The sequence below is a fragment of the Neofelis nebulosa genome, chromosome 7, assembly GCF_028018385.1.
Source record: "Neofelis nebulosa isolate mNeoNeb1 chromosome 7, mNeoNeb1.pri, whole genome shotgun sequence".
Taxonomy (NCBI): domain Eukaryota; kingdom Metazoa; phylum Chordata; class Mammalia; order Carnivora; family Felidae; genus Neofelis; species Neofelis nebulosa.
The window spans coordinates 98,466,617-98,487,474 of NC_080788.1; the positions used below are offsets into that span (position 1 = coordinate 98,466,617).

The following is a 20,858-nucleotide window of genomic DNA, read 5'->3' on the forward strand; positions in this document are numbered from 1 at the left end:
TTAAACACTGGTCCCTTCCACATACAAATATTTGAGAAAGTTACAAACTTTTATCCATGAATTACTCCAAAAGCTAAGGCTGCCACCTCTCCACCTCCAGGAAATTCCTAGAACAGGGGTTTCCTCAAAAACATATTTCAACACTTTTACTTCTACTGCCCTAGCTCACTATAGCAAATCAATTACTTCTGAGACAGTTGCCCAGGTTACATGTTGAATGCTCCTACATACAGAAGTCGCTTTATGTAACAAAAAGTTTTCTGAAGTGTAAAAACAACACCGGCATTTTTTCCCAGATTTCAGCATGGGTACTTTTACATAACTGAGGGAAATTAAGCCACATATTTTGAAGATGAACACATTGAGATACATTTTAAAATAGGGCATTTTAAATAGCACACTTTAAAAAGACTTCTATAATCAATTGACCATTCGATTCACATTAAAACACTCATAATTGAAGTATTTTTATTTTATGTACAATGAGTTGGCATTAAGATAGGTTATCTTGGATATCTTCAGTTAAGGTAGGGATCTTGGATGACCCATTCAGGGAAGTTCACTTAATCCAACTGGAAAAAAAAAAAAAAAAAAAAGGAAATTAATTCAAAATGTTTAAGTATCCTATTTTATTCTCACAAACACCAGCTCATTTTAGAAAAATGAGGTTTAAGCTGGATATGACTGAATGCCCACAAGCCATTCCACAAACCACAACAATTATATATTTTAGACTGTAAACTTCAGTATTGGTATTCTCACTTCTTCCCTCAGGTTCCCACTTGGAAAATACTAATACATAAAGCGATCTTTACCAAAACCTCTCGATAGTTATTAAGTAGGGAACTAATTACACAGCTAACGTTTTGGTACTGTGTGCCAGAAACTACTGTAGGAGGCATTCATACACTCATTTAATCTTAACCTGAGAAACTGAGGACACAAAGTCAGCTTCAAGGTCTGAGTCCATTATCATCAGGGAGACACTCACCACCTCCCACTAAGTAAGACATAAACTTCCACACTGTAACAGCAAGCATATACTTGTTATTCGGTCAAAATTAAAAGTCTAAGCTTAAGATACTTTGTGTCTGCCAGAGATCACACATTAATGCCAATGACTGTTAACGTATCCCAGAGACAATAAAGTAGTTTTCCCCAAGGGAGGGGAGGGGGACACTAGCACGAAGAATCAAGACAGCTCCATATAAACATATACAAATTTTGCAACAACCTTGCCGTTTATTTTTCTCAGGCAGACACTGAACTTCATGACCCTGGACCAATGTCATAGGACTATTAAAAAGCAGCCTTCTGTCTGAATCCTAACAAAATTTATCTGGCCCCAATCCTCAAGCTCATTCCAGTACATGATACTATTCAACATTTCAGGGCAGGAGGCAACACATGTATTTTGCTGGAAAAAAATGTCTGGGTAAGACTAAAGAGATCTAAAACTAAAGAGAACTAAAACCACTTTCAGTGGCTTCTGAAAAAGCAAGTAATTTCATCCACTATAATGCATGGCACCTAAAACTGGCAGACACTGGTCAATCGGAGTCAGACCATTTATAAAGTCTACATGGTCCTATCCCATTGACCTAACTACTACAGCTATTTTAGCAGGGTCATCCGTCACCAAAAAAAGCGCGGCTCACGGCCAAGACAAAGAGGAAAACGGTGTTGATCGCAAGCTCACTGTAAGGAAATATGTGAACGTTCTCCGCTCACAAAACACGAGTATGGCATCCGCGGCCGAGTACCTTAATGAAGCCTATATCCTTCGCGTATTGACGGAAACACTGGCGGCACATGTTGAGGCCGTATTTCCGGATCAGACCGTGCCGGTTTGAGCAGACGCGGCTGTAAGAAAAGAGATGGCGCTACTGGAGGCCACAGAAATAAAAGGATTCCGCACTCTGGGGCCACCACCCGCACCGCCCGTCTTCCCCGACCCGTCAGAGGCCCGTAATGGCGGCAGGCACAGCTCTAGAGTCGCTCGGCCCTCACGCGCCGCCTGCAGGCTCCTCTACATTAGAGTTCTGGCCGCGTCACATGCCAGCGCAACCCGTCCTAACATCACATTCTGTTTCTCACCAAGAACGAGAACCCTGGCCAAATTTCCTCGGATGGCTCCAGTAGAGCTGCTGGTGACCCATCTTGCTCTCCCGGACGCAACGAGGCAAAAGGAAGGAGCTCGCAAACGCATGCGCTCTTCAAATGTTTGAGACAGTTTACCCAGAATGCAGTGCTGACAAATGACGCGAATGCTATGCGGCCACGCTGTTAACAGAAAGGTCTTGGAAACAATCCAAACCGGCACAGCTGATGACGTCACCGCACCGCAACCTCTAGTATCATTTTGCGCTGCCTCCGAGCGCCGGGCGCGGTGGCGCGCGCCTGTAGTCCCAGCTACTCGGGAGGCTGAGGCAGGAGGATCGCTTGAGCCCAGGAGTTCTGGGCTGTAGTGCGCTATGCCGATCGGGTGTCCGCACTAAGTTCGGCATCAATATGGTGACCTCCCGGGAGCGGGGGACCACCAGGTTGCCTAAGGAGGGGTGAACCGGCCCAGGTCGGAAACGGAGCAGGTCAAAACTCCCGTGCTGATCAGTAGTGGGATCGCGCCTGTGAATAGCCACTGCACTCCAGCCTGGGCAACATAGCGAGACCCCGTCTCTTTTGAAGGCCCTGAGGAATGAATTTTAAACCCTTAAAAATATGGACAATTTCATAATCTAAACATCTTTTCATCGCCCGAGCCACTTATATCTCTAAAATTAAATTTTTACCCTTGGAAACACGATTTTTGCCTCAACTCAGCACTGACACCTGCTGGGACAAATTAATAAAATAACTTAAAGTCAGCTGTAATAATTAAGAGTCAACAGTAGGAGTTCCTGTTTTGTTGAACAGAATACGTTTTCAAAGCGATTTCTTATTTTTTAATTGACACACCCTAGTTTTTTAATGGACACATCTACACCAGCTCAGAAAAATGATAAAAGGCTTGGTGTGTTTGATATTTAAATGTAGTTAAATTTAAAGTGAGACGTAAATGCACAATGTATGTTACTTTGACCAGATGATTTGGTTACAACTACAAAAAAAAAAAAAAAATGCCATCTGAAAATCTGCTGGAAGATGTCTAAATTCCACAGGGACATTTATAATGTCTCTAGATAAAACTTAACTGTATATGGCTCTGAAAGCTTTGATTTATAAAATGTACCATAGGGTGAAATAATCTAACAACATTTTACACATGAACTTTTATACTGAAAGTGAAAAATACAATGCTTCTCCAAGGCATGGTATGTCAAGATTCTGGTAGGGCACCCCTCCCAACCATTAAATTAGGTACTTTGGTACATGATGAAGGAAGAGACAAATCCAAAATTTAAAAACCAGATGTGACTTGATTCCTGCCCTTAAAACTTGCAGATGTAGGGAGGAAAACAGGATTATCTCAAAGAGCCCTTCCTTACATTTTCAGATTGTGTGACTCAGTGACCTGTGTACAACTAAGTAAGCAGAAAATAGTGGGTATGCTTGTGGTGTACAAGAGGAGCAAAAAAGAGAGAAATTAATTCTAGCTTGAGATATATTTAAGAGGCCTTTGATGTAAGCCTTGAAGAGTGGGATTTATACAGGCAGCACTAGATGGAAGGGAATGCCTAGTGAGAAGAAGAGTTTGAGCCAAAGAATGGAGTTGGGGAAGGTGAACAACCTTGTGTAACTAGAGTTGAGGATGCACAAAAAACCTAGTGATAGGTAACATAGAAAAGGTATTTTGTCATAAAGCCTGATTGAAAAGGGCCCAATGTCAAACTTCTATGATTTTCCTAGAGTTTATATCAATCACTGATGTGTAGTTTCCAAAATCACGGGCTTCTCAAAAATTAATCGAACATTGCCCCAACTATAGCTTTCCCAGACATTTCCTAGCTGGTCTACATAATTTTTAAATGATTAAAATGCTTCAGAGATGAATTCCATAAATATTCAACACTTTGGTATAGAATCCTTTGGGCCTAAAGAAGTGTGAACTCATTTAAAAGCAAAAAGGAAAGGATAAATAAGCAAGAAACAATTAGTTACACTTGAACAGTCTGCTATACTATCTTGATATTCAAGTAGTTCTTAATGTTGAAGCCGGTGCTCACTGGCCACTCCAAAAATCATAGAGCCCTCAAGAATTATGCTAAATCTACCCTGCCTGCGCTCTACAAATGGCATGACAAAGCCTGTATGACAGCACAACAATTTATAACATGGCTTACTGAATATTTTAAGCCCACAATTGAGACCTCTGCTCAGAAAAAAGGATTCCTTTCAAAACATGACTGCTCATTGACAATGCCCCTATTCATCCAAGATCTCTGATGGAGATGTACAATGAGATTAATTGTTGTTTTCATGGCTGATAACACAGCATTCATCCTGCAGCCCGTGGATCAAGGAATCATTCCAAATTTCAAGTCTTTTTATTTAAGAAATCCATTTTGTAAGGTATGGCTACCATACATAATGATTCCTCCATTGGATCTGGGGAAAGTGAATTGAAACCTCTTGGAAAGGTTCGCCATTCTAGATGCCATTAAGAACATTTGTGATTTATGGGAAGAGGTCAAAATGTCAACATGAACAGGAGTTCGGAAGAAGTTGATTCCAACCTTCATGGATGATTTTGAGGGTCCAAGACTTGAGTGGAGGATGTTACTGCAGATGTGCTTGAAATAACAAGAGAGCTAGAATTAGAAGTGGAGCCTGGGGGCGCCTGGGTGGCGCAGTCGGTTAAGCGTCCGACTTCAGCCAGGTCACGATCTCGCGGTCCGTGAGTTCGAGCCCCGCGTCAGGCTCTGGGCTGATGGCTCGGAGCCTGGAGCCTGTTTCCGATTCTGTGTCTCCCTCTCTCTCTCTGCCCCTCCCCCGTTCATGCTCTGTCTCTCTCTGTCCCAAAAATAAATAAAAAACGTTGAAAAAAAAAAAAATTAGAAGTGGAGCCTGAATATGGGACTGAATTGCTGCAATCTCATGAGAAAACTTGAACGGATGAGGAATTGCTTCTTATAGATGAGCAAAGAAAGTGGTTCCTTAGGATGGAACCTACTCCTATTAGAAATGCTGTGAAGAAACAAAACAAGAGAATATATGGCAAAGGGAGGGGGTAGAGAAGAGAGGGAAATAAACCACAAGAGACTCTTAATGATAGAAAACAAACTATAGATTGATGGAGGGAGGTGGGCGGGAGATGGGCTAGATATGTGTTGGATATTAAGGAGGGCACTTTTGATGAGCACTGGTGAGTCACTTAAACCAATATTGCACTATATGTTAAGCAAAATTTAAATTTAAAAAAATTTTTAAAAGATACTGTGAAGATTGTGTAAATGACAACAAAGGATTTAGAATGTTATATAACCTAAGTTAATAAAGCAGCAGGAGGGTTTGAGAGGATTGACTCCAGTTTTGGAAGAAGTTCTACCATGGGTAAGACTCTATCAGACGGTATCACATGCCACAGACAAATTTTTCATGAAAAAGAGAATCAAATGATGTGGTAAATTTCACTGTGGTCTTATTTTAAAAAATTGCCACAGTCACCCCAACCTTTAGCAGCCACCAACCACCCTGATCAGTCAGCAACCACCAACACTGAGGTAAAAACTTCCAAAAGCAAGTGTCCCTGAGTGGCTCAGTCTGTTAAGTGCCTGACCTTGGCTCAGGTTATGATCTCACAGTTTGTGGGTTTGAGCCCTGCATCAGGCTCTGTGCTGACAACTTGGACCCTGCTTTGGAGTCTGTGTCTCCTTCTCTCTCTGCTCCTTCCCCAATTGTGCTCTCTCAAAAATAAATAAATGTAAAAAAAGAAATTTTTTTTAAAAGGAACTTCCAAAAGCAAAAAGATTACAACTCACTGAAAGCTCAGGTGATGGGTAGCATTTTTTTCTTTGCTATAAAATATTTTTTTAATTACGTACATTTTTTGGACATAATGCCATTGCACACTTAATAGACTACAAGATAGTGTAAACATGACTTTTATATGCACTGGGAAACCAAAAAATTCCTTTGACTCTCTTTATTGTGGTATTTGCTTTATGTCAGTGGTCTGGAACTTAACCCTCAATATTAACAAGGAATACCTCTATCTGTTTCCCCACAATCTTCCTACAATGTATATTAGCAAACTTCTTTATGTTTGTCCTTCTGCTAGCCTAAGAATGGTAAGTATTGCTTCAGTCTGAATTTTGATGAGGCAGAGCATGTTTTCCTATGTTTATAAGCCAGCCATGTGTATTTGGGAATTTCTCCTTTGAGCCCACAGGCCCCTTTCTTAAAGTATTGCTGATCTGTACTTTATATATTAGTAAAGCTTATGCAGAAGAAAATGAGCACTTTGACCTTTGTATTAGTTGCAAAGTTATTTTATATTGACCATAACCCCAGATTCTTAGTAATTACTTTGTTTCTGGTATATCCTTCTATGCAGAACATTTACATTTTATGTATTAAAATTTGTCAACTTGGGGTTATGTGGGTGGCTCAGTCAGTTGAGTGTCTGACTTCAGCTGAGGTCATGATCTCGTGGTTTGTGAAAGTCCACGTCGGGCTCTGTGCTGACAGCTCAGAGCATGAAGCCTGTTTCAGATTCTGTGTCTCCCTCTCTCTCTCTGCCCCTCTCCCTTTCACGCTCTGTCTCTGTCTCTCAAAAATAAATAAACGATAAAAAAAACTGTTTTAATTTGTCAACTTGTTACATTACTTTTTTAGGTAGTGTCAAAATTCTAAAAAACTTCTGTGTTTTCATGTAGCACTTTTACATTTTCAGTGTTTAAGTCTTGGATCCACCTAAAATTTATTTCACTGTTCTCTAGGAGTGAAAGAGAAAGCAAGCTTCCTTCCGTTCCAAATGGCTAGTTCCTTACTCCAACACAAACAATGGTAATTGAATGCACATTAGTCTGTGAGCTTGCTCTATTTTAGCACAATGCCAGCTCTCATAAATATTTGTTACATGAATAACTGAATAGCATATATTCATTTACATATTCATTCTTTCTACAAATATGCACTGAGTACTTACTATATGTGAACACTGCTAGGTCTTGCATGTAACAGTAGTGACTCAGAACCTGTTCCCAAGGAGCTTGTAGTCTAGAGGTGAGGATAGGCATTAAATAAGTAATCATATAGCAATATTTTGGACAAGATAATCTAAGATTCTTCTTGAAGTGAACACCCAAAAGTGTTAGATGAAATATCATGTATTCCAAAATGCTGAGTTGAGCTTCCAGGAATCCCAAAGAGCTGGTGCTAAGCAGGAACTGAAAACCACAGAAACTGCCCTGGGGAGATTTGTCCACCTAAGTAATAGGGACTAGATTCTAAAGGGAACAAGAAACAAGCCTTTAAACAACTGTATTTAATTAAATTGCAAAGAGTGGAAATCCATGAAGGTTTGCGGGAGAATTAAGTACAGGATAGGCGACAAGTCCTAGCACTAACACTCTTCAGAGGTAGTGAGCAAATCCCTTTACTCTTTTCAGCCTCTATTCCTTTTGTGTAAAATAAGAGAATTGAATTAGAATATGTGTAAAGTATGTCTCAACTGTAAAAGTTTAGGATTCTGTGATAGGAGACCCCCTAAAATAATTTAATTTGGCAGTAGTGTAGATGGTGGATTATTGCATTAGCCTTTCAACTGATTCCTGCCTCTAGGCTTGCTCTACCTCCTAAGTAATCTCTTTAGTGACCACAGTAACCTTTTCTAAACGGTGTGAATTTTATCCCCTGTTGAAAATTTTCAAGTTTCCCAGAACCTTCAGGCTAAAGTTCAAAGGCCTTGGTTTAGCAAACAAATTCTTTTCATCATCTGACTACTTCATACTCCTCTAATGTCTTACATGTATCCAATTGTGGTACAATTGTTGGTTTGCTTGTCTCTCCTAAACGCTGTAAAATCATCTCTGCCTTCTAAACATCTAACATAGGTACTGGCATACAGCAAGAACACCATAAATATTAAATAAAGGAATACATTTTGAAGCCAGAAGACCTGGTAAGTTTAGGAATATCTCTGGAGGGAAGTAATGCAGCTTTCAACTGACATGGTACCACTAACAAGGGAAAAATGGGTAGTAATTAGGAAATCATAGTGGAAACACAACTTATAAGATGTAATTACAGAGCATCAACAGGGACAAGGTAGCACTATACAGGTCTAATGCTTAAGTGTGTATTTGTTAACTATCTAGCTTTATTTAATTTAGATGAAGTTTATGGTTAAAAAACCAACTCGAAGATCTGGTCCCAATGTGCCAGGACAGCCAAGTCTACACTGTCCACAGATGGTGACCTCACTGTTTGTTTAATAGTATGATACAACTATGATTTACCAGTTTGAACCCAAATGAGCCATAAACCTAAGGGAGTAAAGTTTACTATGGGTACAAATGAAGGGGAAAGTCCGAGATTCAATTAATTAACTGTTGAATGCTTGTTATGCACTGGAAACTCAGTGAAATAAAAGGAATGAAAGGTAAGTTTAAGTGCAATTGAATTTTCAGACTCCAAAAAAGGAGAACAAGATGTTAGAGACAGCCAGTGGAAACTGAACAGGGTTTTGAAAGATTAATAGGGTTAAATTAGTATGAACAAAACAAAAAGGAGAGAATGAGTGTAGTATGTAGGCCAGGCAGAAAAGGAATCAATTTCACAGAAGAAAATTGATCTAGATGTTATTTCTCTGATTCCTTTTGCCAAAAGCTGTAGCCCACTTTAAAATGCCTTGTATTTCCATGTTCAGTCAGTCTGCAATTCAAACTAGCTTGAACTAATTAAAGGTACAGGAGGTCAACAGGCAGATTCTATTTGTATGGTGGTAAAGACAGAAGTGTGGATGGGTAATCAAAGAATCTTTTCTATTTTTTTTAAGACTTTAAGTAATCTCTACACCCAACATAGAGTTCAAACTTACAACGCTGAGATCAAGAGTCACTCGCTCCATGAACCAAGCCGGCCAGACACCCCTAAAGAATATTTTGCTTGGTAAACAGTCCAAGAAGACCAAAATAAACACCAGATCCAAGTATTTCAGCTATTAAAAATGAGGGAACTAAGGTGAAGATGTTGGGGGAAGGTGGAGGTGGGAGTTAAGATCCCCAAAACTGATATATGTTTATTTTACTTTCAAACCACTATTATTTTATGTAATCTTATTTAATAAGATAATCTTATTTAAATATTTAGGGAAGCACAGGCCATTTTTGAGAATCTGGCAATTAGGAAGATATGTTTTTGGCAATACAAACCATTGTCCTACTCTGAAATCACCTTGGAACTGTTAAGTAACTTTCATATATTTAGATTATTTAACATTTACTGAATTCACTGAATCCGTGTTTCAACAACCCAGGTAACACCAAATAGAGGGTTGAGGCTTTGTTGTTGTACTCTTGTTTTTTGTACATTTCTATTCTAATCAAAATTACCTTGGTTTATACATGTAAAATTTCCCCACCTCCCAACTATTCTTGGAAGTTCAGAGTATATTTATCGTACTTGTAATGCTTTAGGCTGGCGTTTTATTATTTTCTTCTATATTATTATCCACTCAAAGAACAAAAGTGGGTAATTCTTGAAGTCTGTCTTTGAAAACTGTAAGGTGTGTTTGGCTTATTGTATGTTTTCACTGGCCACATGATTAACTGTTGCTAAATGAGGAGCCGTGTTTTCATGCTCTCCATGCAAGAATACTAAATAGAAAAAAATAAGAAACGTAATGTTTTATTCATTACTAATTTTTAGGAACCAGTTACGTTTTTCAGAATGAGAATCAACAGATAACACTTCAGGTTCAACACCTTGTAAACAGGGACTCACACCTAATTAAGGATAAATCATTGTATTGTCATAATTGAATTGAAAATCCGTATTTCTGTAAGCCATTTCATATTTGCAAAAGTACCGCTCAAACAAAATGAATGTTTGATAAAAGACTGGGATTAGGATGAGGCGAGAGAGGCGTCGAGGGCACAAAATTTAAGGAGAAAGGACTGTGCGCTCAGGGAAGCACACGCCATTTTTGAGAGCGCCTCCTTAAATAAAATGTGCGCCCCGGGCGCCTCCCTCCACCAAGAAATGTAGAGCCGGAGGTGCTTATAGGGTCTGGATAGTCTCTCTCAGTGTCAGATGTTAAACCAGTCACTCTATCCAACCCAATAGCGGTTACAAAGCGGGAACCTGTTCAACAGAAATTGCCAAGTCAAATATTGTCCTGTCAAATTCCGTTCTGACGTGGCAGGTGTTGCCTCCGGGGGGGAGCCACCCAAACCAAAACAAACACCAGCCCATCAGCACCGGGACATGCTGGCCCCGGCTGGCATTGGGCAACTCTCCAGTTCCGAAACTCTATAGGTAAGCGGACTTTCCCTTTTAACACAGGGATATCGGTTTAGCGACCCGACAGGTGCAGGAAACGCGTTCAGTTGAACCGCGGAAAACAGAGCTCCGCCCCCAACAATAACCACCTGTGCCTCCAGCCGCAAGCGTTCCCGGGAAAGGACGTTGCGGCCTCGCCAGTCGCCGGCTCGGGAGATGTAACCCAAGTCCTCAAGGGTCCGGTATCCGCGCTCCACCGACCCGCAACCACAGTGAGGACTCGGCCCTGCAACTGAAAGGGGAGGCCGTCCTCCCCGCAGACCCATAGAGCCACTGTACTGAGAAAACCCGAGCTGTTGGCACTCCGAGCAGGCAGGCATATCCGGGGACAGCCCGCATGCTCGAGGACCCCGGCGGCGGTGCTGCGCGGCGGGAAGGGGGCAGTTTCAAAGCGGAGTTGTGGAGCTCTTGCCGCGGCTGGCGCAAAATGAAGCTGCACTGCGAGGTCGAGGTAGTCAGTCGGCACTTGCCGGCTTTGGGAATGAGGAACCGGGGCAAGGGCATCCGGGCGGTGTTGAGCCTCTGTCAGCAGACGCCCGGGAGTCGGCCGCGGCCTCGGGCTGGAGGCGAGCGAGGCGGCCCGCTCCCTACCTGCCTGGTCATCTGCACCCTGAGGGACAAGCGCGGGACCCGCTATGAGGTGCGTGGACGGAACAGGCCCTGCCTCGGGGGTCAGCCCCGAGCTCTTCCCCTTCGAGCCTCGCGCGTTCCAGAGGCTGGAGCCTGTCTGTGGGGTACCAGCGCCCCATCACCACCCCCAGTCCTGGGCGTCTCCCTGTGGACCCGAAAGAGGAAAGCTTTTGAGAGCGCACCTTCTCCTTATTTTTCTTTCCCGTTCCTTTGGTTTCAAATTGACAGCGTTTCTGTTTAGCAGTAGGTGGCATCCCTGCTGTCTTAAAGCCTCTGGAAATTCGGCCTGCATGAAACTAATCTTTAAATGGAATGGCAATCCACTTTGAGGGAACAGTAAAATAATTGCACTTTTGTTCAATAAATTATTTTCTCCCATGGTATATTCGCTAGCTTTTTTTTTAAAGGCTTTAAGTGATGAAGGATAGTATGCAGGATCGCTAGACCAGATTAGTACAGTAGTAAAGCAGTAGTGCTTTGGGTTGCATCTTGATATTTATACTAATGTTATTGCTCACTGCATCTTTCTTTTCCTTTCCTTTTCCTTCCTTCCTTCAAATGTTTTATTTCCTAAGACTTGACTTTCTAGGACCAGGGCTCTTTCTCATCTGTCTAGCAGTAGTAAACTCTAGAAGCTGTTGAAAGTTGAAATAGAATTTCCAAAGCACAGGTTTTATAAAATCCTTTTTCCCTCATTTCACCAGGTACTATGTTATTTTGTCAGAATGACTGGAATACCCTTGTGTCTACTGTAAATAAAGTCGAGGGGGCAACTCATCTCCCACCCTTGCATCTGACTCTTCACTGGACTTTATACAGTTTCTAGGATTATTTCCCTTAGTGTTGTATTCCACAGTGTATACTCAAAGGTTGAGGAAAGGGGGCATTACCATCTCATTCAGAGACACTTAACATTTGATATAAGCAGTTGAAAGTGTAATTTCCCCCTCTTCGTGGAATCAACTCCTATAAAATTTTCAACTTGAAGGGACTTTAGCAATCACCCAACATTCTATAGGTTAGAAAACTGTAAGGTGACAAGCAAGCTCATAGCAAGAATTGGGTCTCCCTTTTTTTTTCTTCCATTGTCTTCCCCAAACCCTCTTTCATGGTCAGTTCAGGTTCTATTTTAAGTCTGTAATGATCGCCCTTAAAACTTCTGCATTAATAATTGCAGGTGGTAACCCTAATCAGAATTTTATTATGAACAGTAAGTTGAAGACTTGATTTGGTCACTGTCCTTCCAACACTAGAAAGGAAATAGAAACCAGTGCTTACATTACAAGGTGGACGATGTAAGTGCTATAATAAAGGTAGAAGTAGAGCAGAATCAAAAAGTGAAATGAATTCTGATTATAGGGGCTTGAGAAAGTTTTGTAGAAGAGGTGGTACCACAGGGTTTGGGACATAGTAGGTGCCCAATAAACATTTCTTGGTTGAATTAAAGTGGTGTTGGTCCTGGGCCTTGAAGACTAGGTATTAGTGCTAAGTGTGGGAAATACCTTGGGGATCTTTCTTATACCAACTTTTCTGCCCCATGATTTAGCTGCTGCCTATCTCATTCTGATTTGCAAATCTGTATCTTTAGCTAGTCCTCTCCCTTAACTTGCAACTTGAATCTTAGTTGGAAATCTTCACTTGGATGTGTTGTAGCATTTCAAACTCAAAATATCTAAAAGTTAATGTTCTTTGCCACCCCGAAACCTACTTTTCTGATCATGTTCTGCAACTCATTAAATATTCTGCTCTATCCAGAAACCTTAAGGTTTTTGCATCCCCATGTAATATATTTTTTGAATCCTTAAAATTCTACCTCCTAGGATCCTTTCAGATTTTCATACCTCCTTCCATCCCAGCTGCAGTTGAAACCACCAGAATCCCTTGTCTGGCTAGGTGTCTTAAAAGATATCCCTAGGTCTCTACCAACCTCATCCCATTCTCCCCTCCCCCAAAGTTCATTCTTACACTGTGGTTAAAGGGAACTTCCCAAATCCCAGATCTAGGATGCCTGGGTGGCCTAGTAGGTTAAGCATCCAACTCTTGATTTTGGCTCAGGTCATGATCTCATGGTTTGTGAGACCAAGCCCCACCAAGCTGGTAGCACAGAGCCAGCTTGGGATTTCCCCCATCCCCCTCTCTCAAAGTAAATAAAGATATATATATTTTTTTAACGTTTATTTTTGAGACGGAGACAGCATGAACGGGGGAGGGTCAGAGAGAGGGAGACACAGAATCTGAAATGGGCTCCAGGCTCTGAGCTGTCAGCACAGAGCCCGACGCGGGGCTCGAACTCACGGACCGCGAGATCATGACCTGAGCCGAAGTCGGCTGCTTAACCGACTGAGCCACCCAGGCGCCCCAAGATATTTTTTTTTAATGTAGGTGTAACTATGTTCCCAGCTTCAAGTCACTCAGTAGATATCATTTTCAGAATAAAATCCAAAATTCTTGACATGGTCTGCAAAATCTTTCACCATGCAATCCCTGTTTGCCTTTCCTGACTCACCTGCCTCTCTTTCCTGGATCCTTCAGCCATACTTCTTTCACCTCCTTGGAACTGCCAAGCCCTCTTGCCTTGAAGGCTTTGCACACATTTTTCCTTATTGGTATGCTATTCTCTCTCTCCTCCCACTATCTTCATTTGCCCGACATCTCCTAATCCTTCAGTTCTCATCTTTAAGGTCACTTTTGTATTCCTTTGCTATATAAGATCTTAGAGCAGTCTATACTTCCCTTATCTTAATACTTGTTATGCTTGTAACTACCTACTTAATAATTGTCTCTCATTAGACTGACAACTTTATAAACATAATTACTATGTTGGTCTTATTCAAAACTATTGTTTCAAGCCCCCTATCATAGTACATGGTACAGAGTGGCTTCTCAATACATTATTGTTGAAGTCTAAAACAGGAACATCAGTTATTAAAAATTTTTGAGCACCTATTAGGTGTCAGTCACTGTTGTAGCTCCATGGATACAGTAGTGAACAAAGGAGACAAGATTCCTGCTTTCATGGCGTTTATAATCTTGTGGGAGGTGTGTCCACCCAAGACTACTGGACTGAAGTTAAGAAGGCAAGTAACTATTATTGACAACTTCTACAGCCACATAGAATGGGAGAAGAGGAGTATTCTCCCAAATGGAAGTCACAGGAAAGAGTTACTGGACTGATCTAGCAGCAATATCTACCAGAAGCTAGATAAGAAATGTAGCTACCCAAATGCTAAAAAAGCCCACAGAAATAAAAGCTAAAACTTAAAACAACAAAACATGCAGACTTAAGGAGTAAAAGCCTGGGAAAGTGACTGGCATATTCTAATTGTAATAAATATTACTGAATAACAATACCAGATTTTGTCCTTTTTTCTCATTGGTTTTAAGCAGCTAAAGGAGAACATTGAGCAATTCTTCACCAAATTTATGGATGAGGGGAAAGCTACTGTTCGGTTAAAGGAGCCTCCTGTGGATATCTGTTTAAGTAAGGTATGGTATTACAAACACGATTAAAGGGGCAACTGGGCAGCTCAGTTAAGCATCTGACTCTTGATTTCGGTTCAGTCTTGATCTCACAGTTTGTGAGTTTGAGCCCCTGACTGGGCTCTGTGCTGAAAGTGAAGAGGCTACTTGGGATTCTGTCTCCCTCTCTCTCTGTCCCTCCCCTAATTGCTCTCTATTTCTCTCTAAATAAATAAATGTAAATATGTATAAATAATAAGTGAGAATAAACTTAAAAGATTGTTTAAAAAAAAATAGCAATTAGGTTGGTTGGCTGTATTTTCTTTAAAGAAGAGACTATTTGAGGATCCTCGATATCCCACACAACTGAATAGGGATGTACACTTGGCAGGTGTGTTTGAAGAAGCCGTGGCAGGTCTGTGGTGGAATTCAAAAACTCACCAGACACATACACAGTTTCTCTGGTATGCTGGCATGGCTCTAACAGTGTAGAGTCAGCCTGCTAAGGCAACAGGATTAGGAGGAAGGAAAATGGCTTACTTCCGTGCTCCAGATGGACCCTTAGGGTGTTCCTAGAATAGAATTCTATAAAGCCAGTGGCACACGGCTACATTTGCCAGCAAAGTCACCCATTACAGATCAAATTTGGTGTAAAAAAAAAAAATGCAATTAGAACCATTTGAGGGGTATTTTTTTTTTTTAATGTTTATTTATTTTGAGAGAGACAAACAATCTGAAGCAGGCTCTTTGCTGTCAGTGCAGAGCATGATGTGGGGCTCGAACTCAAAACCATGAGACAGTGACCTGAGCCAGTCAGACGCACAACTGACTAAGCCATTCAGGCCCCTCCATTCTGGGGGGTATTTTATATATTATAATTTTTAAAAATAGTTAAACCATTAAAATAAAACTTTACTGTGCCCTATCCCCTTTTCCTCTCCCCCCCCACTTCACAGAGAGTAGAAGCAATGTCTTATTCAGGCTTTCATTATCCTTAATCCAAAGCAAAGTGGTTTGTAAACAATAGAGTTTAATGACTATTTAAGGTATTTGTATTGAATGGAAACATTTTGTTCTACTTCCTCCTGTTCTTAGAGTTTTTCATTTTCTCTTGATATTCAGCTTCTCCTACTAACTTTTTCTTCTACCTAAAAAAAGCTGAGGTCTAACCAATCAAAATAGAATAGACAAATTTCCCAAAGACAAGGTTAAATCCATTGCCTCCACATACTGTCTTTTGACCTTTGTTTTCAGTGGTTTATCAAAACTGTCTCAGAGATCACTGGTCTCCTTCCTTTTTTTCAATCACATTGCCATTATTTTGAGGTCTGTAGATTTCGACACTGATGACCACTCCCTTCTTAATAAAACTTTCCTTTCTTGGCATCTGACAGGACACTATCCTGGTTTACTCTTGGTTTTCTTAGCCACTCCTTTGTCTCCTATCTCTGGCATCTTTTTTTTCTATCCCCAATTAAAGGCTTATTCTAATCTTCTGCCTATTCTTTACCATACCTGCTTTCCATTCTCGTAACTCAGTCTTATTTATATAAACTCCCAAATCTTTAAGCTGGTACCCTGTACCAGACCTACTTGACCCAGGTCTCCAGACTTCACTCACACTACGTCACTGTGTATATTGCTGCTGAAATAATATTTAGCTTTTCTCATGTAATTCTCCTGTTCCAAGTTCTTAAAAGATTTCCACAGCCTGATCATTCCATCCTCCTCATCATGGTATCAGGTTCATCTATACCATCCCCACACTGCATTTCTAGTCTTTTACACCTCTACAAAGCTCCCGCATTCCAACTAAATAGGATCACGTACTATTCCTCAAACTTGCTGCAAGTTACCAGTCCTTCACATGTAAACTTTAGGAAACTTCTGAAATATCCTGCAAGCATTAGATATTTCTGTTGAGAACTTAGTTCCCATACCACTTTAATAGTGATTTTTCTGTCCAGCTGGAAGCAATCTGTCTTGCTTTTGATGTTTTCCAGCACTTCTTACAGTGCCATTTGGCCCTGCTTTTGAGAGGACCATTGCTTTTCATAATTCCAAGTCTTTGTGAATGGCAGCCTTGGGTGTTTTGCAGTGCACAGGACCATCTCAGTCTATGTCACAGGCATTGGAGATTTGCCTCAGTTCATGATAAACCCAAGTCTTAAGTGGAATCTTTTCATGTATTCCTGTCTTATTTTATACTCTTTTGATTCCCTTTTGAATGGTTTAAATTTAGAGTATGTCTCTCAACATATTTTTTCAAAAACTTTAAAATTTTTTTGTGTTTATATTGAAATTTATCAAAATAGTAAAAAATTTATTTTTACAGCCATTTTCAAGAAATGAGTCCATCATTTGCATGTATAACTTTATAGAATTTGTTAAAGGGTAAATTAGCATGCATGTATTATCTAAAATGGAATTTATAATTGTACAACTTATTTTTATTTATTCAGGCCAATTCCAGCAGCTTAAAGAGTTTCCTGTCAGCTGTGAGACTCGCTCACAGAGGTTGTAATATTGAGGTACCACTTTCAACCTTCACACCAGTGAAGACTTCAGAATTTGAAAAATTTAAAACTAAAATGGTTATCACATCCAAAAAGGACTATCCTCTAAGCAAGAACTTCCCATATTCTCTGGAACATCTTCAGACTTCTTACTGTGGGCTTGTCCGAGTTGATATGCGTATGCTTTGCTTAAAAAACCTTAGGAAATTAGACTTGAGTCACAACCATATAAAAAAGCTTCCAGCTACAATTGGAGACCTCATTCATCTTCAAGAACTTAACTTGAGTGACAATCACTTGGAATCATTTAGTGTAGCTTTGTGTCAGTCTACACTCCAGAAGTCACTTCGGAGTTTGGATCTCAGCAAGAACAAAATTAAGGCGCTTCCTGTGCAGTTTTGTCAGCTCCGAGAACTTACAGATTTAAAACTTGATGATAATGAATTGATTCGATTTCCTTTCAAGATGGGACAATTGACAAACCTGCGTTTTTTGTCAGCCGCTCGAAATAAGCTTCCATTTTTGCCTAGTGAATTTCAAAATTTATCCCTTGAGTACTTGGATCTTTTTGGAAATACTTTTGAACAACCAAAAGCCCTTCCAGTTATAATGCTGCAAACACCATTAACTTTATTGGAATCCTCTGCACGAGCCATGTTATATAATAGGTAAGACTTTTTAATAGTCATAAAATGCAGTACCTCTGATAAGAGTCTGGTATTCTCATCATCCTCATTGTAATAGTCATAGGCTTTAACATAGTTTACAATGCTGTGCACAGTCTGACATCTTGCTCCAGTGGCCTTCTTGCTGCTCCTTTCCTCTACTTAGAATGCCTTTCTTCCAGAAAGTTCCATAGCTCACTTTCTCACTTCATTTAGTTCTTTTCCCAAGTGACACCCAGAAAGGCCTTTCCTGACTGCCCTATCTAAAGTTTTATCTCCACCCCCTTTCATTGCTTGACTTTTTGGTTATAGGATTTATTACCTGGCATTAATTTTTTTTTAATGTTTATTTATTTTTGAGACAGAGAGACAGAGTGTGAGTGGAGGAGGGGCAGAGAGAGGGAGACACAGGATCTGAAACAGGCTGTAGGCTCTGAGTTGTCAGCACAGACAGAGCCTGACATGGGCTCGAACCGATGAACCGTGAGATCATGACCTGAGCCAAAGTCGAGCACTTAACCAACTGAGCCACCCAGGCGCCCCTTTACTTCTTTCTATCTATCCCGTCACTTGTATTTATCAAGTGTTTTCAGCCCACTTGTTATAAAAAGGATACAAATCCAAAGCTATGAGAATAATGCCTATTATCTAGCCTTTGGTAACTTGTCTTCACTACTGGTTACAAACATAAACTTATGGTCTATTAGAAAAATATGTGGGAATTTAAATTATGTTAGATAGAAAATACAGTTTTTAACAGTATTACACTATTACCTCTTTCCTTAGGGTATAACTAGTAGCTTGAAACAGGTTAATATACACATGTGGTAGACACTTCTTAGACAGTTTTTTAAAAAATTGTTATTTATAGAAGGAACAAACTAGCACATGTGAAAAAAAATGAATTGCCAACAAGACCAGTCCCAAATCCCTATGAAATGCAAACTGTTTTTTATTTGATTTGTATCTTTTCAGACTTTTCCTGATAGGGTTTTGAACTCCAGTTTAAATTATAGAGTAGGTTTTATTTATTTGTTGAAAAAATATGAACACCTGTTATGTGCCAGCCTAGGCTAGGGACTAGAGAACAAAGAAAAGACTGGAAGACAGACAAAGTGACTTGGGCATGGTTGAGTCAGGAGTTGGGCAGTGGGCAGGCAACCTCAAGAGACCATCTTACAGTGTCTCGGAGATGAGGGTAAAAGAGTTTGACTTTTTCGGGTTTTTGAGTTTGACTTGATTTTAATAGCCAGTAAGTGATTTAAGCAAGGTGAGGTCAGCACTTGCTCAGCCAGTAAAGTAAAAATACCTGAAACAATATATGTTTTAAATCTGTTTCACAGTTTAAAATTCCCTTTTAAACAGTTGATGCCTAGGAGAGTATTTGGATTTATTTAAATAAATGTTTCTTCACAGATAGAACTCAGTAATTCTCCCATCGCCATTATGAGAATTGTATACTAGAGCTGTAGCTTTAAATGATCATGTTATACTGATAATACAATGTAGATTTCTTCATACTATTCCATGGGTTATGGTATTAGGTGACAGTGCTAAAAAATACTTTATGGAGTAGTATAGATACTCTTAGGTTTACAATATGCCATATGGTGTTTTCCCCATTCTTAACAGTTTGGAAGAAAGAACAATATACTGAGTCACTTAATAGAGTAATCTTATTTTTCCTTGGTTATAATTCAGTATCCTGTAATTCATGACCCAATACATGAAGTTCTGAATCTAGTAACATGCTAAATATTTTTTCAACTTTTTTTTTTTTCCAATAGGATTCCATATGGCTCTCATATCATTCCTTTTCATCTTTGCCAGGATTTGGATACTGCTAAAACCTGTGTCTGTGGAAGATTCTGTCTAAGCTGTTTTATTCAGGGAACTACTACTATGAATCTACACTCTGTTGCTCACACTGTGGTCTTAGTGGATAATATGGGTGGTACTGAAGCACCTATTATCTCTTACTTCTGTTCTCTAGCCTGTTACGTAAATTCCTGTGATATGTTAAAGTAACTGGTGATAACACAAAAACAAATTCCATTTAGTTACAGATCACCTTGGGATTCATTTATGGTTTAATAGTATCAAATTAGAGAAAGGGAAGCTTTTTGTATACTTACTTGAGGGGAGGAATGTGTTACTCTAACATTTTCGATCATTTGACTGTAAAACCTTCATTTCATTAAAACCTATAATTTTACTGTGAAAGTAGACTTTTTTCAGTTTATTTCACTTGTGTTGATGTCAGCCTAGTGTTTCCAGAATGGGTTGTAGGGCTATCTTTTAATGTTAAACAGATATTGATCCCTATCACTCTGGTCATAGAATTTTCTTACCAGGTTCCTTCTTGAATTTCAATTAAAGAAATTGACTTTCTGTATACAGAAAATATATGTTGGAGGACTAATAGAGTCTAAGTTTTAGTGAAAACTTGTTTGCTGTGAAACTTTGTTTTTCAGGTATATTATTCTACATCTAGAATTCTATATTCACCAAGCATAAAGTTGGAGTTGCTTTGGGATAAGCAGGCTTCAGCTTTTATAAGTTTTATAATGTTAATCACATAATCTTTGTTGTGACTTTTGTAACTTTTAGAGTTGGAACAGGATTTTAGGGTTGGGTAGGAAGAACAGAAAATTGCTTTTCACTGATTACATCCTATATTTGAGGGTTGTTCTTTTTCTGATTATTTTAGTTACTTAATATTTTCAAGTTTAAAAAATATTTTTTTTAATGTTTGTTTATTTTTGAGAGAGACAGACAGAGCATAAGTGGGGGAGGAGCAGAGAGAGAGGGAGACACAGAATCCGAAGCAGGGTCCAGGATCTGAGCCCTGAGATGCAGGGCTCAAAACCATAAATCGTGAGATTAGGACCTGAGCCGAAGTCAGATGCTTAACCGACTGAGCCACCCAGGTGCCCCAATATTTTCAAGTTTTTACTTTAAAAAGTGGTGGCGATACACCAGCTGACCTATGATCAGAATTTTAACTAGGTTAGAGGAAATATAAAATGTAGCTGCTTGAAAGAGATGTGGAAAATGGAATTAGTAGAACTCCATTCTATACATTTGCACTGCCCTTTTTCAAATCAGCCTCATAACTGGTTTCTGGGAACAAAAGAGGTGAAAG

At 39.8% G+C, this 20,858-nt stretch overlaps 2 protein-coding genes across 4 annotated transcripts; one reads left to right on the forward strand and one right to left on the reverse strand.

The window, feature by feature from the left end:
* Positions 1–451: 451 nt before the first annotated feature.
* RPS29 (ribosomal protein S29) lies at positions 452–2,252 on the reverse strand. The gene is made up of 3 exons (XM_058738956.1): positions 2,098–2,252; positions 1,764–1,863; positions 452–572 (listed from the first exon to the last, which is right to left on the reverse strand). Exons 1-3 carry the CDS (start codon positions 2,157–2,159, stop codon positions 564–566), a joined length of 171 nt encoding a protein of 56 aa, XP_058594939.1. The 5' UTR covers positions 2,160–2,252; the 3' UTR covers positions 452–563.
* An 8,211-nt stretch (positions 2,253–10,463) lies between these two features.
* On the forward strand, positions 10,464–19,936 carry LRR1 (leucine rich repeat protein 1). Of its 3 annotated transcripts, none has more exons than XM_058738959.1 (4): positions 10,464–10,894; positions 14,461–14,559; positions 16,995–17,716; positions 19,501–19,936. In XM_058738959.1, the coding sequence occupies exons 1-4, from the start codon at positions 10,781–10,783 to the stop codon at positions 19,739–19,741; spliced, it is 1,176 nt and encodes a 391-aa protein (XP_058594942.1). In that variant the 5' UTR covers positions 10,464–10,780; the 3' UTR covers positions 19,742–19,936. The 3 variants fall into 3 exon arrangements, with proteins under 3 accessions (XP_058594942.1, XP_058594941.1, XP_058594940.1); XM_058738957.1 differs by having other exon boundaries at positions 10,466–11,083; XM_058738958.1 differs by lacking the exon at positions 14,461–14,559 and having other exon boundaries at positions 10,464–11,083.
* Positions 19,937–20,858: the final 922 nt, after the last annotated feature.